A 25,679-nucleotide genomic window follows, 5' to 3' on the forward strand; every position below is an offset into this window, starting at 1 on the left:
ATTATGGACTTGTTTTGTTCAGGTTGTTGTGCTAGTATTCTACTGTTTTACAGAATGCAAATCCTATAATATCCATTTAAAATTTAACCTAAGACTCCAACATTAAGCTGCATACATGATTGTTTTCCACTGAGGACAAACATAATCACTTGGGTAGCAGTGGAGATGGGGAAAGAAATTTAAATTTTTTTTTTTAAATGGATAGTACATTTATCTTTTTGTTCTTTTTATTACAGTAGTAATAAGTTCTCTGTGGTTTCCTATTACAGATTGTTGCCAATTCTTTCTTGGCAAACCCTACTACCTCTGCTCTCTTTGCAACCATATTGGTGGAGTATCTTCTGGATCGTCTGCCAGAAATGGGCTCTAATGTGGAACTCTCCAATCTGTATCTCAAGCTGTTCAAGTTAGTCTTTGGCTCAGTTTCACTATTTGCAGCTGAAAATGAACAAATGCTGAAGGTAAAGGTCATTTGTGTTAAAAATAAGGGTGCTTTAAAAACAGCACTCTTAAGAGTTTTGCACAGTCCTAACATTTGAGAGTCATTTAATGTTTTGAAGCACTATTTGTGACACATCTCTATTTTTTCCCAAATTCCAAGTACACGGTCTTGTTTATAAGAGATGGTTTCTGTGAATATTTTCTTCACATTTGAAACTATGAAGTGGTGTTCTGATTCTGAGTATAAATGGCTGATACACGACTGTGGTTGCCATAAGCCCATGTAACTTCATGATCAAGACAAGCATAAATTCTTGCATATTTTCTCCCTTTGTTTCTTTATTAACTTAAGAGTTTTGCTTGGATTGAAATCACTTTTTTTCTGTGTTGGTGAATCTTGTTCACTTGTGTCATATTCAGAGACATGTACCTCTTGAGTTAGATTTTTCTATGCTCTTGGAAAGTCTGGGCTTAGGGAATGCTATTTTTCCTACTGACAGCATATTGTGTATTCCACGGATCTATTTATGTTGATGAGATCATCTCATTATTCAATGAATTTAGAAATGCTGAGCTTGTAGCAAGAGTGCACTTTCCTCATAAAAGCAGCAGCTGCCTGTATCTAGAAAAGACATTAAGAATTTAATGAAACACTAATTGTTCTCTCATAGTTTTTCTTTGTTTTTCTTCCTTGTACTTTGCACCAAACAAAATTTCTGATACAGGTAGCTTTGTAGAGCAGAGGGGGGAATTACCAATTTCCCAGAATCTTTGAAAACTAACAGTAATATGAAGCAATATTCATATAATCTTTCTTTCATTCTTGCAGTTTGTCATCGGAATTAAGGTCACTTGGATTTTATAAGATGGAGATGGAGTTTAAAGAGTGTAATTCACTACCTTCACAGTTTCATGCTTCTGTTACTTTTTTTTTGTTTCTGTAGGATGGATGATAGGGGCCTAGGGCAGACAATTTAATTGAATGATGAAGGCTGTTTGCAGCGTTTGCATAGCAATGTAGAAAGCTTTTTAGATGTTAATAATAGCCAGACACGCTGCTGTTTGTCTCTGGTCCTTGAGAATACTGGTATTTATCAACTATTTTTAATGAATCTTACAAGGTGTTCATGTCCTCTGCTTTAGAAAGGCCACCAGTTCCATAGCCTTTTTCACTTGAGAGTGTTTGCTTTCAAAATGTAATTTTAGCATTGACAAGAATTAGGAACTAGTGATGAAATTAGAGCGGGGTAAATTATTATTGTTAAATGTCCTCTCTTGCCATTCTGACACCTCTGATTTCTGCTCCACATTCCCAGGTACTTGAGAGGAAATATTTTTTCGTTGTCAGATTTGCAGAATCTCATGCTAAACTCTTGTACAGTACGATGGTGATGATAAAATTTGATACTTTATTAATCTTCAAGCTTTATTTTCTTTATAGCCACATTTGCACAAGATTGTGAACAGCTCTATGGAACTTGCACAGACTGCCAAAGAGCCCTATAACTATTTCCTGCTGCTCAGAGCACTGTTCAGATCTATTGGAGGAGGCAGTCATGATCTGTTATACCAAGAATTCTTGCCGCTGTTACCAAACTTACTGCAAGGTAGAACAAAACCTTCTTTCCCCGCCCCAGCTTCTGATTTTTTTTATGTGAATAGTAGTAATAAAGTTATGTTATGTAGTTAAAAACCCCTCAAAACTAAAGCCCTACCCCTGATAAGTAGCTTCGGATTTTGATTTTAGCAATTGATTTAAATACCTTGAATGTGCTTTTTTTCATTTACTATCAGCTGCTTCAGGCTCCATAGTTTTGGCTGCTTCACAATTTCTGCTGCTTCTTCTTCTTTTCATTGTGGGGCTGTTGGAGTTTTCTTGTTTCTTTTACTGGTTTGGGCTTTTTTTTTTTTTGCAATGGATAACTTTGTTGGCATAAAGCATTTGAGGGATGAGTGAGTAGACTAAAGGAACATTGCCAGGCCATCACTGGTTTTGTGGGGAGAACACGGCAGTGAAGCTCTGGCTGTTCTGCAGTTGAGGGCCTGTGTGTGCCCCTGCAAGGGCATGATAAATAGAAATCAGGTAGTGCCAGACTGCACAAAGAAATGGAAATAACAATCAGTTTGATTAATTGAGCATTTATGCTTGCAAGAACTGTGTTCCAAAAATACTGAGGGTGAGCAAGGAAATGTGGAGAGCTACTTAAACCTAAGGACAAGCTAATTAGAATTATTCCAGGACTGTAGGCTGGTTCAGATCTACAGCTGTAGGGACAGTTTTTATTGTAGTTAGCAAATAAATATGTTATCAATAAGTCATTATGTAAAAGTCATGTCAGTAGATTCATGGAGTATGTGAAATCTTTATGGGGAGAAAAATGACTTGGGGAATGTGCTTAGTCTGTGTGGGGCAATTAATGTACTTGAACTCAATGAATGTTTCTTTTCAGGATTCAAAATATTTAAAAAAAACCAGTTGTTCTGTCTGGATTTGTTTTTTATTGTTACAAGGCTGAGGTTTGAGTCAAATTATCTTTATCTCTTTTTTATCTGCTGTATTCAAATGCTGTCTTACTGAGTCCAATATTAAACTTTAAAATACACATAGATGCTTTTTATTCTATATGTGTGTATATAAATAAGCATTCACTGCATTACATCCTTAGATGTAAGTTAGAATAATGAATGGTATTAATATTTTTTAAATCCTTTATTTGCAGAGCTGTAAGCTCTACAGTGTTCAAAAACATCAGGTTCTTCTGAAATTAGGAAATAGCAATTTTTAACAGTAAACTGTGGACTGTCTTTTTCCTGTGGGTGTATAACTTATCCATAATTTTCAGGACTTAATATGTTACAAAGTGGCCTTCACAAACAGCACATGAAAGACTTGTTTGTAGAGCTCTGCCTCACTGTGCCCGTTCGTCTGAGCTCGCTGCTGCCTTACCTGCCAATGCTGATGGACCCCTTGGTGTCAGCTCTCAATGGATCCCAGACCCTCGTTAGCCAGGGCTTAAGGACTCTGGAATTGTGTGTGGATAACTTGCAGCCAGACTTTCTGTATGACCATATTCAGCCAGTTCGAGCTGAGCTTATGCAGGTAAAAGTGTTGTTTCCTGTTAGACCACAAGAGGTCATTGATTTGCTGAATATTATTAGAAATTTGTGTGAAGCTTTGGTTAAAAAATTTGAAAAATCCGTCATGAAACCCACACCAGTTTGATATGAGTGAAGAAGGATAGTTGATGTTGTGCTGTTAGCTGAAAACTCTGAAAATTTAGAAGTGATTTGTTTCTCCTATATACTTTGTTAAATGGTTATATTCTATTTACTTTATTTGCTTTTATATTTCAAAATTAGCTCTGAGCTTAATTCCAGACTTAACTGGCCTGCTTTTTTAATTAACAGTGTATATATTTATATTCATCATAAACATGAAACTGCCTTCCAGGATAGCAAAGATTTTGTAGCTAATGACAGTAGTCTAATCTAAAACTGCATTTAGGACAACCTTGTTACAAAGCGCTTGGGCTGTTGTGGACTTACACTGCTTATATTCAACCTTGATTAGGGACTTATGCAGGGTCAGTTACCCAAATACAATAATAAAGTGTTTTCCTTGACTTTTTTTTTTAATTACAACTCAAACAATGTTGAGGTAAGCCTGGTCTGCCCATGTGCCTTTCAACCCCCAGGCTTTGTGGCGAACCCTGCGCAATCCTGCTGACAGCATCTCCCACGTGGCTTACCGTGTGCTTGGGAAATTTGGTGGAAGTAACAGGAAGATGTTGAAGGAATCACAGAAACTACAATATGTGGTCACAGAAATCCAAGGACCCAGTATTACAATTGAATTTTCAGACTGTAAAGCATCCATTCAGCTCCCAATGGAAAAGGTAAGGGCTTAAGTTACTTTCAATGCTGAAAAATATAAAATATCTGGATGTTCTTTCTTGATTTTTTCTATAAACTGTGTAAGATTTTACCCTCAAAATAATAGATTTAGGCATGCTGTACTGCTCTTCTGAAGTGATAGGATACAGAGCTAAACTGGCCCAACTAAATGTTTTCACAGAATGGGTAAGGTGGGAACTTCTGGTATATTGCTTAGGTTAGGAGCAGGAATGTAATCTAAAAGTCCCTATTTGCTTTTTGAAATGTACCAAAAATTTACAGTAGAAATTCTTCAGTGGTGATTATTCTCATGACTCAAGTGATTTGGTTTTGTTTGCTGTCTCTAGAAGCACTTTGAACTGTACTAGCTTTCATCTGGCAGTCACGGTGTATCACAAGTGCTTAGTTCTCACTAATTACAGCAATCTAATCTCTGAGAGTGAAACTGGATTCTGAGATAATTTGGTCTGTAGAGTTTTAATACTTACCTTTTCAATTAGACTTTCATAAGTAGATATGATCTAAATGTAGTAAGCAATTTTCTTCACAGGCAGCTGGCTCTCTGGCTCCATCCAGCCATCAGGCTTAAAAATAGCTTGCAAAAGTGATTCTTAAAATGCAGATTTACTGATTTCTCCGCTGTACTGAAGCTGATGAATTGAATACTTATAAATACTGTAGCTGCTGACATTTACCTCTTCTGCTAAGTTTAATTAAAACTAAGTTTTCCAAAGGATTTTAACATCTAATGTTGATATAGAGCAATCTTCAGCTGCTTGGTGTTGAACAAGAAAGTGTTATCTGCTGCACACTTTGTATATCTGAAAAGGAAATGTCAAAATACAAAGGGGGAAAAAAAAAAAAGTGGAATAAATTGAAAACAAGAAATCCTGGTTTTCATTCAGTGCCCTGGTAGACTTTTGTGGTCTGTCCAAAACTTTTTTTTCTTTTCATTGAGATGCTGTGATAAAAACTTGGGGTGACAATTAGTTAAGTAAATGGAAATACCAAGGAAGGAAAATGCCCTGGAAAATGCCCGCTTTGTAGCAGGGGCTTTTTGTGCATAAGCTTATTAAGCATGGATGGTTAGATTTTACTTGCAACTTGATAATTCCTTTTTTCATGCATTCCAGAACAATTTTTAATGCCCATCTCATTTATATTCCTTTCTTTTGTGGGAGAAGGATATATATATATATATACATATACACACACTCACATACAAAATAGAAATTTTTCAAAGAGATAGACTCCACTTTTCAATCATCTTCATATCTTAAAAGATTGATTTGAATTATTCTCAAATGTATTAAATTTTCTTGCGAAGGAAGAATACTATTTCCATTAAATTACTGGTGTTTTGAAGTTGCTTTCAGGGACATTTCATCATGCATGGAAAGGTACCATTTATAGTATAAATGCATTGTATACATACAGTATAAAGGGATTAGGCACAACAATTATTGCTGAAGGGAAGGCAAGGAAAATTTCTTTTTGGGGAAGGAGAGAGACAGAGTGAAGGTTTACCTCACTCATAACTTGAAATGCTTTCTGACCATGGAGGTAGATGTATCTGCCATGAAACTCAGCACAGAAGCACTCAGTACAAGAGCACAGAAAGTACCATGGCATTTTCCAGCCACACTCTTGGGCCCTCTGCATTTCTTACCTTGGGCACTCCAAACTGTACATACTTTAAAAAGTTACTTTTAATATATATTAATGACCATTCCCTTGATTAATGATCTTATGGTAAATGCCAAAAGCAAGAATTGTTTCTAATTGTTCCATTCTAGGCAATTGAGACAGCCCTGGACTGTCTGAAGAGCGCCAACACGGAGCCCTACTACCGCAGGCAGGCGTGGGAGGTCATCAAGTGCTTCCTGGTGGCCATGATGAGCCTGGATGATAACAAACATGCATTATACCAGCTTCTTGCACATCCCAAGTATGACAGTTCTTTAAACGTAAATGTGTATGTAAAATTTATGGTGTCTTTGGAGCAACCTAGTTTAGAGTGATTAGTCTGTGCAATTCATGGGGTTTTTTGCCTGCTGGTGAAAAGAAATTTTGTTAGCATGTTTTTTAATGCCAATAGCATATTAATGTTTCATAGTTTAATTTTCTTGCTCTAATTACAGTCCAGTGTATAATCTATTACATATGATCAATATGATTAATTTTAATTTCATTTATTTAAATAGTTGGAATATTCTGCTGCTTAATTGTATTTTAAAGATTAACTTAGATTGTGACATTTTGTATGTACGTCTAAGCTTTTACTAAAGTGAAAGAAAATTTAGTTTCATTTAGTGACTAAGCTATAGCATAGTCACACACAACCTCTGTTTGTCTTCATGTGGGAGCCTTTTATTGAAGCTTTTCTTACATGTTTTGCAATTTTAGTCATTGATATTTCACGAGTTCATTGCTTTTAGACAACTTTAACATCTTTGCCCAAAAAGTGTGGGCTGACTTTGACTCTTACTATGTATTAAGTGTAGCTAAAGAGTATAGTAACTTTCACAGTTTGGGCTTGTTAGACTTGACATAAATATAGCTTTGCAATGAATAAGTTTTGTTGGGCAGTGATTTGATAAATAATGTTTCAATCGTTCAAGATTAAAATCAAATGTCATTTTAAAAAAGGAAAAAATGTCAAAATATTGAAAATGACATTCTGTAATTGAGTTGCAGTGTGATGCCTGTATACCTATTATTGCATATACGTGGATATTCTGAGCCACTGGCTTTAAATATTGCTGATGAAATTGAGCTATCCATCATACTGGAGACCAGTAGCTGACAAAATTAATGATATGGGCTGAGTGAACTGGTCTAGCTCTGTCAAAACGAGGGGAAAACAGGAGGTGGAGAAGGAGTTAGGAGATGGAAAGGAAACTCTCAGTGAAGCACCTGGCAGTGGCTGTGATGGAGCTGGGGGTGCTGCACTTGGCAGTTCTGCTGAGCACAGCGTTGTGTTCCAGCTTCACAGAGAAGTCCATCCCCAGCGTGATCATCTCGCACCGCTACAAGGCCCAGGACACCCCGGCTCGGAAGACGTTTGAGCAGGCCCTTACCGGGGCCTTCATGTCGGCCGTCATCAAGGACCTGCGGCCCAGCGCCCTGCCCTTCGTGGCCAGCCTCATCCGCCACTACACCATGGTGGCCGTGGCTCAGCAGTGTGGTGAGTGCAGGGACACAGCTCCCAGGGCCTCCAGCAGAGGTGTGGAGAGCTCTGTGCTTCTACCCACAGCAGTTTGTTCAGAAAAGTCACAATATTGCAGTTGCTTCTGGGTAACTACACTGGATTTTTGTTTGCCAGGTGAATGATGTTTTAATTCTTTAGGGCAGTGGAAATTATTAAGCAGATTTTAAAAACACAATCAGTCATCTAATAATGCTCTGTAAATGCTACAGCCAATGAATTAACTGCAGCATGGAACAGCTTATATAGTTCCAGAGCATTTGCATAACTTAATACAGCACTATTTGCAGATGGTCTTTAATTGGGTTGTTTCCAGTTGTGGTTTTGAAGGACCTTTAGAGGAACTAAGTAAATGCTGGAGCACTGCAGTGTCTTATATCCATGAAGACTTTTTGTTTGGGCTGTATGACAAGTAATTTGGTAAAAGGCATACTAGAAGTGTATCAGTCTTCACTGTCACATTAATGTAACTGGGATTTTTATGGCTCTTCATTTTAATTAAATCTTCTTGCAGTGCATAGCCTAGTGCATAGAAGAAAATATTCAAGTAGATGTAATCTATTTTTTCTTCTAGGAGTCCATTTATATGCAAATAGGCACAGGGCTTACTGGTTTTGCCATCAGCTAGTCCAAGGAGTAGTAAAATCTAATTAAAAGACTATTCATATTGCAATATCCATTGTTTTATCTTTGTTTCCCCTCCCCCCCTGTTCCCTGTTACAAATTCCAGGTCCTTTCTTGCTGCAGTGCTATCAGGTTGGGAGTCAGCCTAGCACAGCCATGTTTCACAGTGAAGAAAATGGGTCAAAAGGCATGGACCCTTTGGTGCTTATTGATGCCATAGCAATCTGCATGGCATATGAGGAGAAAGAGCTCTGCAAAATAGGAGAGGTGGCCCTAGCAGTGATATTTGATGTTGCGAGCATCATCTTGGGTTCAAAGGAAAGGGTAAGATTTTTTCTAAAGTATTAAAATTATTGAGTTGCAGCCAGTGTAGTTTTGCTTCTAAAATTTTGGAGGCTACCAGTAAGCTGAGAAAAGAAAACTGATCAATTTCTTTGTTTCCAGGCTTGTCAGCTTCCCTTGTTTTCATACATTGTGGAACGTTTATGTGCTTGCTGTTATGAGCAAGCTTGGTATGCTAAACTAGGAGGTGTTGTGTCCATTAAATTTCTGATGGAACGGCTGCCACTGATTTGGGTCCTCCAGAACCAGCAGACTTTCCTGAAGGCACTTCTCTTTGTTATGATGGACCTAACTGGAGAGGTATGGAATGAATGAATTTTATCAAATAGTGTGGGGAAAATTTCTGGTCTTAAATTCACACAGATTGAACTCTTAGTAATCTTGATTTTGCTGAACTTCAAAATGCATTTTACCTGCAAGAGCTAGTAGTGAATTCTAGTAATTTTAACTCAAACCAAGATCTGAAGTTAGGAATGAGATCATATTTTTCCACATAACTATGCTGAAGTTTTTGAGATTACACTTGCTGCTTTCAGAGTAGAAATGTACAGACCACATGTAGATCACAAAAGAACACAGATTCACTATCACTTACCACAGAATTACTAAGCTTAGTTGGAAATCAAAATCACAGGATTCATCAAAATCAAATTCTAAATTGATGAGTAATGCATAGATTTGTGGCCTTTGTTCTGTAATTAGCTGATAAGAATGATCTCTGATGCCTCAGGTTTCCAATGGAGCAGTTGCTATGGCAAAGACCACATTAGAACAGCTCTTGATTAGATGTGCAACTCCTTTAAAAGATGAAGAAAAAACAGAAGAAATCCTTGCAGCACAGGAAAAGTCTTTCCATCATGTCACACATGACCTTGTTCGAGAAGTGACTTCTCCAAACTCCACTGTGAGAAAACAAGCCATGCATTCCTTGCAGGTGCTTGCACAGGTCACTGGCAAGAGTGTCACAGTCATCATGGAGCCACATAAAGAGGTAAGCAGAAATATTTACTGAACTGGAGCTTAAAGTTGTTTTCCAGTTTGGATTTGCAGAAATGCTTTTCTTAGTATGTTTTTCCACACTGATGAATTAAGTTTGTAGGGCTTTGATAGCATATGTCAATTGCTAAGTTTTTTTGTTCAAACATACACAATGGCTGGAGAGATTCATACAGTCTCTGCCTGACTCTTAGCCAGTATTACTATTCCCCAAATGATGGGCTGCTCATCCTGCAGCCTATCAGATATGGGCTAGGCCATACAGACACTACACTTTGACACTCAGATTTGTTATTCTCTAAATTTGTGGCATTATTGCTATGCCTTTCTCTACCCAGAAAGAGACTATAAAGTTCAAAGCTGGTTGAAGTAACTTTTGGCTAGATACTCCTTAAAGCTGATATCGTTTAGTCTTTTGGAAGATAATTGAATGCACACAAGTCTTAAGGGCCTTGACAGCATTCCAGATTATACTGAGATGCTCCCTAATTGATATCTTACTTTGCAAAAGTTGTTTAATGAGGAAAGTCAGAAGTTGGTGTAATGGAAAAAAGTTACACAAACTTTTTTGGTTTTCTGATGTTTTAGGAACTTAAAATATTCTTGTTTTTTGACTCTTTGAAATGCTTCAGTCTCTGAATTTCTTGGTTGTTCATAATGTTGTGTGAAGTTAATAAATATCATAGATCTGTTCACAGAAAATATGTATTAATTACATATTAAAACACTGTTTTGCAAACTGACTGTGAATCAAAATAATTCAGAGAATTACTTTTTCTCTTGCTTACTTATTTCTCAAGACACATTTGGAGGCACAATAGAAAATGGATACAAACTCACACCTATGACTAATGGTGTCTTCTCTGTGGCTGGATCTGTGGGGTCATTTCAGTAGCTACTAATTCAGTAATCTAAATTACATCATGTAGGTTCTCCAGGACATGGTTCCTCCTAAAAAACATTTGCTTCGGCACCAACCTGCAAATGCCCAGATTGGCCTGATGGAGGGAAACACGTTTTGCACAACCTTGCAGCCCCGATTGTTTACAATGGATCTGAATGTTGTGGAACACAAGGTTTTCTACACAGAGGTACTTTCTTTTTATGTTCTCATCTTTGAATGTAGATAATTCTGTATGATGGTGTTAGTACTTTCATTGTTAAGAATGCATATTTTTCTTTGTGCATTTCAAACTTTCACTGCAACATAAGAATTTCGCTTTTGAAGCATCAAGTGAAATCTGCTTTGCCAGCAGCAGTTGATGCAGAAGATCCTCTGGTTTTGAGTTAAGACAAAACCAAGGTGCTGTGTATAAAAAGCTGTTTGTAAAGGTGGGATGAGATAATGCTGTTTCAAATGTGAGTAGCAATATTAAAATTATTGTTGATTTTTTTCCAGTTACTGAATTTGTGTGAGGCTGAAGATGCTGCCCTAATGAAACTACCTTGCTACAAAAGTCTTCCATCACTTGTACCTCTTCGAATTGCAGCCTTAAGTAAGTAAAACCTCCTAAACAAGACTTGATGCAGCTAAGTGCCCTTGTGAGCAATGGGCAGTCTGCTTCCTGAGATCAGCAGAAAACCTGAGCACTGGAAGACTGATGACTGCTCTCCTGAGGTTACAGTTTAATGGAGAGAATAATGGGAAAGTATCGCTGCCTTCTTAATGACTAGAATTCAGTTTTCTGAAAGGAACCCAAAATGTTTTAAGATTAATTATGTTACAAAGCATTAGGAAAACTATAGAATGTTAACAGAATTATCATTCTTTTACTATTTTATGATGTCTGTTTATTTTGGCAATGCATACAGTGCTTTAGCTGTCTGCAATTTGAGATGACATAAAAAGGAACTATAAGAGAAGCGGTGTAGAATTAGGGTTTATTTTCTCCTCTCCTTTGAAAATGAGTTAACAAAGAGAACAAATTTACTTTGATATTTGCAGATGCTCTAGCTGCCTGCAATTACTTGCCTCAGTCAAGAGAGAAAATCATTGCTGCACTTTTCAAGGCACTGAATTCAACAAATAACGAGCTGCAGGAGGCAGGAGAAGCATGCATGAGAAAGGTGACTGTATTAAAACAACATTCCTTTTGAGGCCATTGTTCTGTCTGCTTTACTTCCTTGGTATAAGAGTTCTTGGGAAAGTTCTCTACAGGAAATATGATTGCTCTGTTCAGTTTTTGTTAGTGATGCTGATAAAAGTTTGTGTCAGGTATGTTTGTTTGGGATTTGAACTTGGCCATAAGGAATTATCCAGGTTGTGATTAAGAATTATAAGCTCTTGGATAAGGACCATGATAAATCTTTCCGTCTTTCCTTCTTTCTGTTAGTCTGGTCTTTGTAAATGAGTCTTCTTTTCTAAATAGCATCAATCCTTCTCTGTTTTGCAAATGTGCAGGCTTGGCTTTATTGTAAAAGCTCTTTCCGTGCTCTGTCCATGTTTCTAAACGAAGTGGTGAAGATCCTTTAGTAGGTTTTGGAAAAATAATGCAAGATGGTAATGTTAGACTCTGCATCACAGTGTGATGGTTACCTTAAGGAACAGAACCCTGGGTGTCCTGTTGGAGGTCAGAATTGGTGTCCTTGCCTGACACTGGCCTGTCTGTCCTGTGGATGCTACATTATCATATATAGAGGCTGGAAGGACAAGGAAAGGACATTTTTTCATCATGATTTGTTCAATAACTGTGCCTAATTCTGATTCAGCAAGATTTTAATTCCATTCTTCTAAATGAAAAAAAAAAAAACAAACCCAAACAAACAAACCCAAACCAAAATGAATGAAATTACTTACAGCCTTGTTGTAATGCTGTGTAGATGGGCTGACATGGAACAGAGAATATAACACTAGTAATGCTGTGGTTTACATTTGTTTGTGCCATTGACTGGCCAGCAGTTGTGTGTCTTTTCATGTCACTGTGGTCATGAGAGGGAATGTGCTTATTTTTTATGGGTTGTTAACAGCACAGTTGGGTTGAGAGGTAGCAAATAAGGGGTGTTCAGACCTGTACCTCAGATTTGTCTGATTGTTTTTTTCCCATGATAAGCTCATGCCCACAGGATATTTGGTTATGATAGGAAATATTCTCTGTGGCTGCTTGCAGCCAGGCTCTTTTGACCTTTTCTTTTTCTCAGGATGCATGCAGATTGCAACACAGAAATTTGCTCTGTTGCCTTCAGCCAGATTCACAGGCAGTTCTTAATAAATGGTCTAAGCAGTTTGTTCATAGCTGTGTATTTAATTTATGGCTGTAGCAGTTCTTTCAGTCAGTCAGTCTGTCTGTAATTATGATCTCCTATTTGATTATTTTATGGAATGTCCAGAAATACCTCAGAGCTTCCCAAATCCATCTTGTCACTGTGTATATTTCCAGCACTAGATGTTGTTTGAATTTGTAGCATTCTGAAGGAACAAAATTTAAAAAATCAAGTCATCTTAGTCTGTTTTATGAAAAATGTTTGCACAAAAGTCACATCCCTCTCCACCTGTATCTTAATTGTGCACTTTCTTGCAGTTCTTGGAAGGAGCTACCATAGAAGTTGATCAAATTCATACCCACATGAGACCATTGCTGATGATGCTGGGAGACTATCGGAGTCTGACCCTCAATGTTGTCAATCGTCTGACATCAGTCACTAGACTTTTCCCAAACTCTTTCAATGATAAATTCTGTGATCAGATGATGGTAAGCCCATCCAAGTTTTTATTTTAGCCCTTCCAGAAGAAATTTTCTTCTAGCTACTATTTTTGTTGGTGAAAAATCAAAGAAGTTCAGTGCTGACTCAATGTATATGTTGGAAGTAAAAGATTTTTGTTTCACAATTAGTGAAAAAAATCAATTTCTTTAAACATTTTGTGTAAATTTCTAAAGGGCTTCTAAACCAAAAAGTTAAGAGATTTTTTTGCTTGGAAAAATTTATCTTTAAGCAAGGTGCCATCAGCACCTTCAACAATTTTACTTCCCAATGCACTAAATCTGTTTTGGTGCTTTCTTGGTTTATAAAATTTTGGGAGGTATTACTCTGTTTATTTGCAGTGTTTAAACTGAATATGTGAATTCCTTATCCCCTGGCATGAATATTTCAATATTCAAATGCATACACATCAAGCAAGTCATCAAAGAAGCATAAGACTCTCAGACCTAAGTTTTTTGTGTGTATATGTATGTGTATATATATATATATATATATATATATATACACTTATATATATATATACTTGTAATCCCTACTTTATTGAATGTGGAGAGGACTTCTAGCAACAGTAAACTTTTCAACTTGAGGGAATGTAAATAACTGATAACTCTTCCCTTTGTTTCCTTCAAAGAATTATTTCTGCCTCTACATTGTCTCTTGTAGCATATGCTAATATGGAACTGTCTAATTAGAAGAATAATACTAATTATCCTTCCTTTATAGCAACACCTGCGCAAATGGATGGAAGTTGTAGTTATTACACACAAAGGTGGACAACGAAGTGATGGAAATGTAAGTTAATGAATGCTTTTATGTGAGAAGAGAAGGAATAAGTAGTATTAATGTTTTGGAATTAAAGAACTTATTCAGTTGTAAATGCTGCCATAACTGATTACACACTGGTGCTTTATTACAAGCTAAAAGACTTGTTGAATTGAATATAGAATATTGAATATCTGTTGGAAGTCTCAGTAAGAGGAGCTTCTTACCTCCTGGCAATGGTTACTTTAAAGACTGTTCTAGGTTAGTGTGGGAACAGCTCAAGCATTTATTTTCCCCCTTAGGATTTTCTGCTTAGAAATCTCTTTTTCACTGGAATGGCTGATGAGATCAGCAGCATAATCCCCCTTTTTCATTAATATGTTTGATATTCATACCATAGCCTTTAGAAAATTATACATAATGATAACATAATCCCTGCTAATTTAAAATTAAATTTATTAAAACCAAGTTCAATATTTACTTTGTGGGATCACATTAAAATCACTCTCCCAGTGAAACTAATGGCCTCAGTGTTGAAGCAGGGGAAGCTGATCTGTTCTCTTATAAATGGAAAACTTGTGCAGTGTGATGTCAATACTTTGTGCTCTTAGCAATACTGATGGGAATTCCTGCTTTGGTGCTGTTTCCTGTTCATTTCCAGAAATCCCATAATTCTATTAAAGTTTTAATAAATGCTTTTATTAAGTGTTGAGATTTATGATTGCATCTAAGAAAAAATTGGGGGAATTCTATTAATATCTTTGTTTTTCAAATTAGAATGAAAATACGTTGGCTTTCTATTTCACTTAAAACATGGAAATGGCTTAATGGCTTTTCATTTCTCTTTCCTGTCATTACAAAGAAAGCTTTTAATCTGAATTTGGCCATTGCTTTATATTAGACCTAGATGATCTCTAAAGAAATAGAATCAGATTGGTTTCTTATGTTTTAACTAAAACACTATGCATTCTTCAGTTAACCTTATTTTATTCATGTCAGAGTAGTTCTAAGGCTTTCATATACTGTTGTGATTCACTTTTTCTCAAATATCATGATTACAGATATCTTGCAGATCTTTTTATAGCAAATGTATTTTAAACCACAATGTGGTACCTACAGAACAGTTTTTATTTGTCACTCCCCTGCTTTTAATGTCTTTTGTTGATGTTTTCTGTGTAATTATGTGTTTAGGGAGATATGTTGAGTGGGGGTACACACCAGACACTTGAGAAGGAATCTAGTGTCGCATCTTGAGGGAGAAGAGAAGTCTGAAAATGTTTCAAGTGGAATTGTGTCAATGCAAAGCTGATTGGCTATTACCTTTCTGCTTCCTAGTTGTTTACTTAAAAAAAAAACAAACTCTAGGAAACAGCAGGAGGACACAGCTTGGTCTTTGTACAATTGTTGTGGCAGGCTGTGTTCATGTGTCTGGATGTACATTGTGCTGTTGAAAAACTGTCTTCTAAATGTATAAAAACAGGCATGGTGAAAATAGTGGTCAGTTATTGTAGCTGGCATTTCACTTTCTCTCCTTTCTTTATGAACCTAGTGAGATTCCAACATCTAAGGCACTCATTAAAAGCAGTGTTGGGGAGTGGGTTGGATCATTCAGACTGTGTGGTTAAGCACAGGAGGTGGTGAACAGTCAGTGGGGAGCTAAACTGAGCAGGAAAGCCTGATGTTCCTTACCTGTACTGCAGCTGTTCCAAGCATTTCATCCTTTCCAGCAGCACGGGATGAAGGTGACATTTGGTGATGGTGTCAGACAGTTCTCCAGCATAGTGCAGATAGTGCTGGTCTGCAAGGCCTGTTCAGGAATAGTTCCAAGGTCTGTGGAGTGAGTTTTCATATGTAAATGGTAACTAGAGACAAACTAAAAACTTAGAGGTGCTGCATAATGATGGCTATTGTAATGATCCACACTGATGCCAGAATAACTAAGCCTTGTTCACCTAAATAATTTATGACAGGCCTGCTGTGATCCTGAGCTGTGATCTGGCTGTTCGGAGAAATGAACAAATTAAAACATAGTATGTTAAGTAGTGATTAAAATCTAATTTGTTGGTTCAGGGAATAAAATATATTATTTAAATCTTTCTTCCTCTCTTCCCTGCCTCTCCAAGGCATGGAATTTTGGGTCATGTCTGGTAATTGAAAGAATAAGTTTTGAGTAAATTGTTGCCTCCAGCTGTCCTGCTTGTGAGAGGGTGGAAATTTCCATGGTGGAAATTCTGCATTACAGCCTAGGAGGACTTTATAGCTCTAGAGGACTTCATAGCTTGGTAGCTCAAGTACTGAAAGTGGTTTCGTAATAGATGCTGGCCAAATTTGTCTTCAAAGATGCTAAAACATTGTTTCTCCTGAATTAATAATCTTTATTATCTTTTTAATCAGTATAAATATTTGAGAAGCTGTGTCTGATTAATGTAAAAGTAGAAAAAAGGATGCTTTTCATCCTAGTTCTTTGGAGGACAATTTGGAGCATGTGAGACGCTCATTGTCTCCATTCCTTCCGTTTGAGATGAGGAAGTTACTGAGCTGAAGTTAGACTGCAGCCTGAAGAATAGCATGTGCTGATTTGTACGTTTATTTGATATTTTTGTGAGCTTTTTCCTTTCATGCTGTGACTTCTGTTTTGGTTCAGCCCTCCACAGAAGGGGTAGAGGTGAGAAACTCAGTGGAGGCATCAGGAACTTTTTTTGTTGTCATGGTTTCTTTTGTTGTTGTTTTGTTTGGTTTTATTTTTTAACTTGTGGTTTGTTAGTTTTATTGTTGTGTTTTGGGCACAGTGCATTGTGCCTTTGAGTGCAGTGCTGTGAATTGTCTTCTGTTTGTCTGTGGCAGAGCTGTTTTGATCACATTGCTGTTAAGGATGTGTTGAGCGTGTTTGTACCAGGAAGAGCAAGATTTTAGTTTCTGTGAAGGCTTAAGTGGTTTCAAAAGGTTTTTATGTATTTTCAGCCTTACACTTCAGTCCATGAGAGGAGTCTTGTGGGGTCTGTCTGGGCAGATCAGGTTAAAGGAGTGGAGCCTAATGCTTTGTGTTTAAATTCAGTTGAAAAAATGGATACTGCACACTGGAACTTGGTTTTAGAGAGATGTGAGGGTGGATTTGTTTTTTTTTTCCTTTCCTTTTCCTTACTGAAGGAAATCTGCACTCTAGCTAACTGAAATACAGTCTGTATTTAAATGACACAATGAAAAAAAAGAGAGAAATTATTTTTGACTCCCAGAGAATTTAATAATATCTAGTGAGAGAACAGAGCTGACTTTATAGTAACCAGCTGTTTGTGAGATTGGCTGAACAGTGCTGGGAGAAAGCTGAATCTCTCTTTCCTCATGTGTAATCTGGGGGTGTGGGAGAAGTGGTTTAGGGAAAGTGGAAGGTTTATGGAAGGTCTGGCTGTTTGATGCATGACCCACTTGGTGTAGAGCAGTGAGCACTCTGTAACTCCCCCACCAGCAGTATCATTCCAGTGTTTAGCTCTTGCCTGTAAAACACCACTCTACTGGCAAGGAAAATAAAATTTAAACCATATTACCAGAGGGGGAAGGGCAGACTTCCACAAGTGCAATTTTTTCATGCATTTTATGGTAAGTAGGTGCTGTGTGTATGTTAACCCTTTGCATCTGGCTGCTGGCTATGCTAATACAGAAGGAAAAAAAGAAGTAAAATATGTGATACTGTTTTTATACATTCTAGCCAGTAATATTTACTTGTGTTTCTTTTTACCTGTAGGAAATGAAGATTTGTTCAGCAATTATAAATTTATTCCATCTGATCCCAGCTGCCCCACAGACTCTGGTTAAACCTCTCCTGGAAGTTGTTATGAAAACAGAACGAGCAATGTTAATCGAGGTAAAAGTGGAAGTTAACATTGCCAAAATTTTTGCTTTATAGTCTTAAACATTAGTATATTATAATTACAATATTTTAAATATGGTATGAGAACATTTGATATAATAAATATGCTCTTCAAACCTTTAGGAGGTATTAACATTTGTCTTGAAACCTTTAGAAGTGAAGTTTTGAAAGTGTCAATAAATTCTCATCGTTCAAGTTCTGAACATTTTGTATCTGCGTAAATGCCAAGTCAAATGTATTTTATTGAGTGCTAGTAAATTAGTGGTAAATATACTCTGCATTTTTAATTTAAGTTTTATGAATTTTTCAGGCTGGCAGTCCATTCAGGGAACCACTGATAAAGTTTTTGACGCGTCATCCCTCCCAGACTGTGGAGCTGTTCATGATGGAAGCCACTTTAAATGATCCACAGTGGAGCAGAATGTTTATGGTAAGCTGTGTGGGGGGAGGAGGAGAAAAAAACCCTCAACTTGACAAATCTGATGAACAAAAAGGTTTCATCTTCTGCATTTTTTTTTCCCTGTATGACCTTGTAGTCCTTAATCATGGTCTTATTCTTGACTTCAGGATTCCTGTTCCTGGTTTTGTATTTGTTTGTCCTGAGGTGTTGATTTTATACCTTTCCAGATCATTGTAAGGCTCTTACTGAAGTGTAGATGTTATTTTTATATACGTGAAATATAACCTCTGCAACTTTAGTGTGGAATATAAAAGCTACAGGATGATATAGTTGCCTGGTATTTTGGCTTTTAAAGGTTATTAAAATTATTTCTTCCCCTTTTGCAGAGTTTCTTGAAACATAAAGATGCCAAACCTCTGCGGGATGTACTGGCAGCTAATCCCAACCGATTTATCACGCTGCTGCTGCCTGTGGGTGCCCAGGCAGCCGTGAGGCCCGGCTCCCCCAGCACCACCACAATGCGCCTCGACCTGCAGTTCCAGGCTATCAAGGTATCCATTCATCCGTGTTTGTCTCTGCTCTGGATGGTTGCAACCACTTCAGCTACATGCCTTTTACATCCAGGCTTTTTGTGTGTGTGTGTGTATTACAGCTCATAGAAAACCACTTGTGAAAATGTGGAGTGTTTGTAGTCAGAGCTGCTCTGAGAAGGGAAAAGAGACTTAAATTAACTATGCTTTTTTGTTAAGGAGGATACAAGAGGAAGGCATGACAACAGAAACAGAAATTTACTTTTCTTAATCTAAACTATTTTGTGTTTCATTCTTTTGTTTTGCTGTTGAATATTTTAGAGACCTTAATTGACTTTAAGCAAATGCTTGTATATCATTGTTTCTCCTGACAGATCTCTTGTGTGTTGACTGTGCATTTGTCTTGTTTTGCTTTGGACAGATCATAAGTATTATTGTTAAGAATGATGAATGTTGGTTAGCAAATCAACACTCCTTGGTGAATCAACTGAAACGTGTTTGGGTGAGTGAAGCTTTTCAGGAGAGACATAGGAAGGAGAACATGGCTGCAACGAACTGGAAAGAGCCCAAGCTGCTGGCCTATTGCTTACTGAATTATTGCAAGTATGTAAAAATCTTTTTTTTCCTAGACCCTGCATGTATTTATTAAATTTTAATTTTGAAAATACTGTAAAGATATATAAGGCTACTAAAAATGGTTTGCAGTTATTGAAGAGAAAGTGTAATATATTTCATAATACTGCCATTAGCTCTAAAACCATGCCTGTGGTACTGGCTGCTCTTATTTCTCTGCTCCTTTAAAACCAAGATTAGTTTCATCAGCATAGTTTGTGTATTTTTTTCACAGAAGCTTTGTCCTTTATGTGTTTTCACAGAAGGAATTATGGTGATATAGAGTTACTCTTCCAGTTGCTCCGAGCTTTTACGGGTCGATTTCTCTGCAATATGACTTTCTTAAAGGAATATATGGAGGAAGAGATCCCTAAAAACTACAGTATTCCCCAAAAACGGGCTTTGTTCTTCCGCTTTGTAGACTTGAATGACCCAAACTTTGGAGATGAGCTCAAAGCCAAGGTAACTAAAGCAATTAAATCAAAGAAGCCTGGTATTTAGGTTTAATTTTCTTCTTGGGAACTAGGGCAACAAAACTCTCTTACTTAAATGTCAATGAGTTTGATAATTGGCAGAGTCATTTAGGTGAAAATATCATACCTGAGGAAGAGCGATAATAAACAGAGGCAGCAATTCATCTTGTGTTCAATGCTGACTGCTTCAGTTTGCACTTTCTAAGAATCTATGTCCTTGGAAGAGAGAAAGAGGGGGAAAAAAATCAGGGTGTGTCTTTTTCTTGGGGTTTTATTTATAGTTTCCTTTTGTAAGTCAGTGAGTGTGTCCAACAGGCAGGTTTGCATGTGGAAGTATTTGAATGTTGGCTGCTGTTAGAAGGATGTAATAGTACAGTAAAAGTTGCTTTGTTTATATTCTGTAGGTGCTGCAACATATCCTGAATCCTGCTTTCTTGTACAGTTTTGAAAAAGGAGAAGGTGAACAGCTGTTAGGCCCCCCAAACCCAGAAGGAGATAATCCAGAAAGCATCACTAGTGTTTTTATAACAAAGGTAACAATCTTTGTTTACACTGAAGTATTTGAAAATTTAAACAAAAATTTGTTCCTCTCATTTGACTTTTCATCCTGATTTGAATTAGTTGTTCTGTTCTGAATATTATGGTCTGTTATGTCAAATTGCTTCATAATGTTGAATGTGAGATCCATCAGTCATTAGTAGAATGGGACTACAATTTTCAGTTTATGCTGTTTTCAGAATGTGTCTTTAGAAATGGACCTTGCTTGGCTGTAATCCCAGTCTTTTTTATAAGGAAAGCTTTTCATGACCCAACATCAGTGTCTTTCTAATTCACTGCTATTTCGTGGAACCAGTCAGCAGTTATAAATGTTGTTGAAGATGAGGGTTTTTTATTTCTTTCTTTTCATATGTTAGCAGTTTGGGAGTTCCCAGATGTGCTCGTTATTTAAAGGTTCACACTTCAGAAGGTTGTTTTGTGGGTACTAAACTGAGTCAAGAAAGTAATTACAGGTTTTCAGTCTTCTTAAAAATCACTCAAAAAGCAAAATTTTGGGACTTTGCCTTTATAATAATAGAAGTTGTTTTTCTTTTTTTTGTCAACTTCATTCTCTCATCTTTGATCATGCCTTGAACCAGGTACTTGATCCAGAAAAACAGGCTGATATGCTGGATTCTCTGAGGATCTATCTGCTGCAGTTTGCCACGCTGCTGGTGGAGCATGCCCCCCATCACATCCATGACAACAACAAGAACAGGAACAGCAAACTGCGGCGCTTGATGACCTTTGCCTGGCCTTGCCTCCTGTCCAAGGCCTGCGTGGACCCAGCCTGCAAGTACAGTGGCCACTTGCTCTTGGCACACATCATTGCCAAGTTTGCCATTCACAAGAAGATTGTTCTGCAGGTATTGACCTTGGGCTTGTGTTAGGTTCCATAGAGTGCTTTCTTTCATTTTAAGATTCAGAGTAGAAGTTGCATGGTGGTTTTGAATGCTGAGTATAATTCAAACACCACCAACAATTGCAGAAGCAGCAGGCCAAATGTTTAATACAGATTTACCTGGGGATAGGAGAGTATAGAAAGAAGTGTGAAGACAAATGAAAGTGGGAAGGGTGTAAGTAAGACAAGTAGACCTTTTGGTTGAATTATCAAAATTGAGAATGTTTATTCATTCAAGAGACAGATCTTCAGTTGAGACGCAATGTAGGGACTAAGGGAAAACTTCAAACTGGAAGTGGAGAGGGAGGAAGAAAAGGGAATGTAAAAGAAACAGAAGTATGTGCTCTATGCTTCTGCTGCTGATGTATTATGATATTTTTAATAAATCATGGGCCTTTAGAGAAAAATTGTGTTTTTTAGAAAATGTGTTATAGTTTCCCTTTCTTTAGAAATGCTTTGTTTTTGTAAATGCATACCATATTAATGTTGATGAGAAATTCTGCTGTTCAGGTTTTCCACAGCCTTCTCAAAGCTCATGCCATGGAGGCCCGGGCTATTGTCAGGCAGGCCATGGCTATCCTGACTCCAGCTGTGCCTGCTCGAATGGAGGATGGACACCAGATGCTCACTCACTGGACACGAAAAATCATTGTGGAAGAGGGCCATACAGTGCCCCAGCTAGTACATATTTTGCATTTGATAGTACAGCATTTCAAGGTACTTTTACTGTTACTCTGGTACTCAGTGTATCTCCTGTATCAAGGAAGCAAACAGTTTGATTATAAAAGCAGCATAATCTGATTTATATGGTTTAACTTCAAAATGCATAATTTGTCTGTAAAGATACATATCTATAACTGTCTACAGCTGTTTAATAGCAAGTAATTTATTAAGCTGTATCATGATTGAAGTTAGAACTCCAAATGTCAGGTTAGAGTCTGCAAGATGAATTCATTGCACGTGCATTGGCAGTGTTCTTTAAAAGGTCTGTGAAGATTCTGTAGGAGTTCTTTAAGAAAAGTGTAGAACCATATTCTCCAGTAATCCTTGTTTGTTTGACTTTATATATTCTGTGGGATTAACTAGATCCCTTTTATCTCCAACCAATGTATGTTGGGAAGCATTAAACAAATGGGGGAATGGTGCAGAATGTCAACATGGGAACATTTTAAAAAACACGTATTAAAATGCAATCCAAAGGGACAGCTAATACACATTTTTCAGGAACTGATGCCTCAACAATTTTTGAAAGAATATTTGAGTGTTTTCAGATTGAGTGAGTTGAAGCTCTTTAAAAGGCTTGGAAAAAAATTGGTATGATTGGTTCTTGAGAAAAACCATGAATCTTAAAAAGAACATGTTCATTTGAGTGCATGAAATCAGTAGTCCCTACTGAAAGTTGTAGCCAAAACACTATTTTAAATGCACCAGTTACTTTTCTGTATTGCAAAATCTGAAGTGGTACAGGTTTAGCAAACTTTGGGATTGATGACTGTTGTACAGTTTTGTTTTATTTCAACTTGTAGGTTTTGTGTAGAATGTTATTGGTTAATGACTAACATTTCTGTGAATCCATTTTTTCAGGTTTATTATCCTGTGAGACATCACTTAGTTCAGCATATGGTTAGTGCCATGCAGAGACTGGGCTTCACTCCCAGTGTTACAATAGAGCAAAGAAAATTAGCAGTGGATCTTGCTGAAGTTGTTATTAAATGGGAATTGCAAAGAATCAAAGACCAGCAGGTAGGAAATCAAAATAAATGGGTAAAGATTGAACTGTTCCACAGTTTAATGTACTTTTTTAAATGTGCACATTGCTGATATTTCAGCCAGATTCAGATATGGACTCAAGTGCAAGTGGAGAAGGAGCAAGTTCTGCCTCATCTGCTGTTAAAAGAGGATTGTCTGTGGATTCTGGCCAAGAAGTAAAACGATTCAGGACAGCTACAGGAGCAATAAGTGCTGTAAGAAAAAATCAGGATTTGTTCAGAGACTCCTAGTAGTGAAATTGTTTTTTCCACATGACTTAAATCTCCCTAAACTGAAGGTTTTAGCTTTAGCAAGTATCTTAAACCTGTTCTTGTTGTTTTCCTCCTTCAGTCTTGCTGATGGCTTTTGTGTTTTGTGTGCACGCAGGTGTTTGGACGGAGCCAGTCCTTGCCAGGAGCTGATGCCCTCCTTGCCAAGCCCATCGACAAGCAGCACACAGACACTGTTGTGAATTTCCTGATTAGAATTGCTTGCCAGGTACTGTGGTTATTCTGATATGCAAATACCAGTGTGGAGTAGCAGCCACACCCATAAACCCCGCTTTTCACACAGGTTTTTTAAGGCTTGGAGTATTCTAATGTTTCTATACTTTGTTTTCCTGATTAATTTACATATTAGGTTGATGCTGCAATGTATGCTTGTTCTATTGTCTAGTTTAAATGACAAGAATACTTTATCCCAAAATATTTAGACAGTTTTATAGGGAATGACTGTATCTAGGGTAATGATTGTAGTTTTATTTTCAAAATCCTATTCATGGAATTACTTTCCTGCAGCATGTAGAACTAAAATTTTTCACCAAATTTGGAGGGAGTTACCTTTTCTAGAATGGGGAAAATTATCTGGGTGTACCTCCAGGCTGACAAATTTTATGGCTTCTGCTCCTGCAGCAGACTCAGCTGGTAAGTAGCATGGGATTTTATATCCCACAGTCCATTGCACAAAGTAGATGGGCTCTTAAGAATAAAGATGAATTGAGCAAAGAGCTGCACATGTTTATGGATACCTTGCAAACAGTAAAGATTAACCATCTTGAGTATGTTCAGAGTTGTAGTAATAAAGGATGGAATGAAACTTTTCTTTTTAAGTACACCTTTGATGGTTGATTTGGGCTAATTAGCAAGCAATTTAGACACCAGTTCTGGTGTTTACTATTAGTTGTCAGCTTTTTATGCATTAAATGCTGTGTAACTGTACTGATAAAACTACTTAAGCTCATCCATTTCAGAAATAAGAAATCATATGCTTGCATGGAATGTATAATAAATTAATGATGGTTCCAAAAGGGTGTAATTTTGCAAACTCTGATTAATTGCTAGGTAAATGACAACTCCAACACTGCTGGATCCCCTGGGGAGTTGCTGTCTCGCCGCTGTGTCAACCTTCTGAAAACAGCTTTGAGGCCAGACATGTGGCCCAAATCAGAACTGAAGTTGCAGTGGTTTGATAAACTGCTCATGACTGTGGTAGGTAACATTCTAGTCCTGTAGGTCTTTAGGTTTCCCTGGCATGTGAGGTGATTGAATATTAATCATATCTGGATATAGATTTTTACAGTACTAATCTTTTCTTTGTGAGAAAAGAAAATGTTCTTATTTCTTTGTGAAGTAAGTAAGTTGTTAGGTGTGTGAATTGCATCAGTGGTTGTAATTTGTGGAGCTGCAGTACTTAATGGTTGGTGTGGGTTTTTTTTTATTTTTGGGGATTTTTTTCCCTTAGGTTTTAACAAATTTGATCTCAGTTTAGTAATCTGTGTAATTCTTGTTTACTCCTACTCACTGCTTTTTTGTGTGCTTGCTCTTTAGGAGCAGCCTAATCAGGCCAACTTTGCCAACATTTGCACTGGTTTAGAGGTCTTAAGTTTCCTGTTGACTGTGCTGCAGCCCCCTGCTATCCTGAGCAGCTTCAAGCCCCTGCAGCGAGGGGTAGCAGCCTGTATGACCTGTGGGAACACCAAGGTTTTGAGAGCTGTCCACAGCTTGCTGTCTCGCTTGATGGGAATTTTCCCCACAGAACCGAGTGAGTGGTGTTTTCTTCCTCCTTTTATCCTGTATTGATGCATAACTTAAGTGATTGAGGGTGGGGTGAAGGGACTCTTTGGGATGTGTTAAATATTCTGTTCTATGATTCCTGCATTTAATGGTCCATTTTAGCTTGCACTTTCAACCTCTGATTAAGAAAGGAAAAGCTGAAATAAGTAATCATGTGGAATACATCATTATCCATTGACATAAAAACTTAATAACCTGGGGCTGTCATAACTTTAGTTCAAGAAATGCATGCTATAAATTTAATGTATTTTTGCAATTAGAATTTTTGAGCTTCAGAAGTGCAATTTTTTAGTTATTAAGCTTTTGTGTTTTGCTGAAACAAGGAAGATAAAGTGTAAAAAGAAAAGCAATATGTAATATGCTGTGTCTTAATAGAAGCTAAGTTAGATTATCTTTTCTTGGAAAAAAGAAAATCAGTAATGTAAGACTGCTCATCAAATTGAGTTACTCAGAAGAAGTGGTACACTATTTTAAAGGACATACTGGTATAATAAAGAGGTTTATATAAATGAGGGATCTGCCCGTGTCACCTTAGATTGTTGACAATAAAAAACTCCAGGGATGTTTTAGTGCC

General features: G+C 37.2%; 1 protein-coding gene across 3 annotated transcripts in view; it reads left to right on the plus strand.

The window, feature by feature from the left end:
* TRRAP (transformation/transcription domain associated protein) overlaps positions 1-25,679 on the plus strand; it is a 75,309-nt gene that overhangs the window by 12,811 nt on the left and 36,819 nt on the right. For 2 of the 3 annotated variants that reach the window (XM_086854795.1, XM_086854796.1), the window contains exons 19-45: positions 270-461; positions 1,883-2,048; positions 3,285-3,541; positions 4,137-4,337; positions 6,132-6,310; positions 7,323-7,522; positions 8,274-8,491; positions 8,612-8,809; positions 9,240-9,500; positions 10,435-10,596; positions 10,905-11,001; positions 11,451-11,572; positions 13,024-13,194; positions 13,928-13,996; positions 17,706-17,825; positions 18,142-18,261; positions 18,618-18,782; positions 19,183-19,364; positions 19,637-19,835; positions 20,251-20,379; positions 20,983-21,249; positions 21,795-22,001; positions 22,869-23,027; positions 23,114-23,248; positions 23,421-23,531; positions 24,374-24,520; positions 24,860-25,073. In XM_086854795.1, the coding sequence (XP_086710921.1) occupies positions 270-461; positions 1,883-2,048; positions 3,285-3,541; positions 4,137-4,337; positions 6,132-6,310; positions 7,323-7,522; positions 8,274-8,491; positions 8,612-8,809; positions 9,240-9,500; positions 10,435-10,596; positions 10,905-11,001; positions 11,451-11,572; positions 13,024-13,194; positions 13,928-13,996; positions 17,706-17,825; positions 18,142-18,261; positions 18,618-18,782; positions 19,183-19,364; positions 19,637-19,835; positions 20,251-20,379; positions 20,983-21,249; positions 21,795-22,001; positions 22,869-23,027; positions 23,114-23,248; positions 23,421-23,531; positions 24,374-24,520; positions 24,860-25,073 (4,648 nt within the window). The remainder of the gene's footprint in view (positions 1-269; positions 462-1,882; positions 2,049-3,284; positions 3,542-4,136; positions 4,338-6,131; positions 6,311-7,322; positions 7,523-8,273; positions 8,492-8,611; positions 8,810-9,239; positions 9,501-10,434; positions 10,597-10,904; positions 11,002-11,450; positions 11,573-13,023; positions 13,195-13,927; positions 13,997-17,705; positions 17,826-18,141; positions 18,262-18,617; positions 18,783-19,182; positions 19,365-19,636; positions 19,836-20,250; positions 20,380-20,982; positions 21,250-21,794; positions 22,002-22,868; positions 23,028-23,113; positions 23,249-23,420; positions 23,532-24,373; positions 24,521-24,859; positions 25,074-25,679) is intronic. The other variant, XM_086854798.1, reaches the window with a different exon arrangement.

This window comes from Cyanistes caeruleus, chromosome 17 (assembly GCF_971803275.1).
Source record: "Cyanistes caeruleus chromosome 17, bCyaCae1.hap1.1, whole genome shotgun sequence".
Lineage (NCBI taxonomy): Eukaryota > Metazoa > Chordata > Aves > Passeriformes > Paridae > Cyanistes > Cyanistes caeruleus.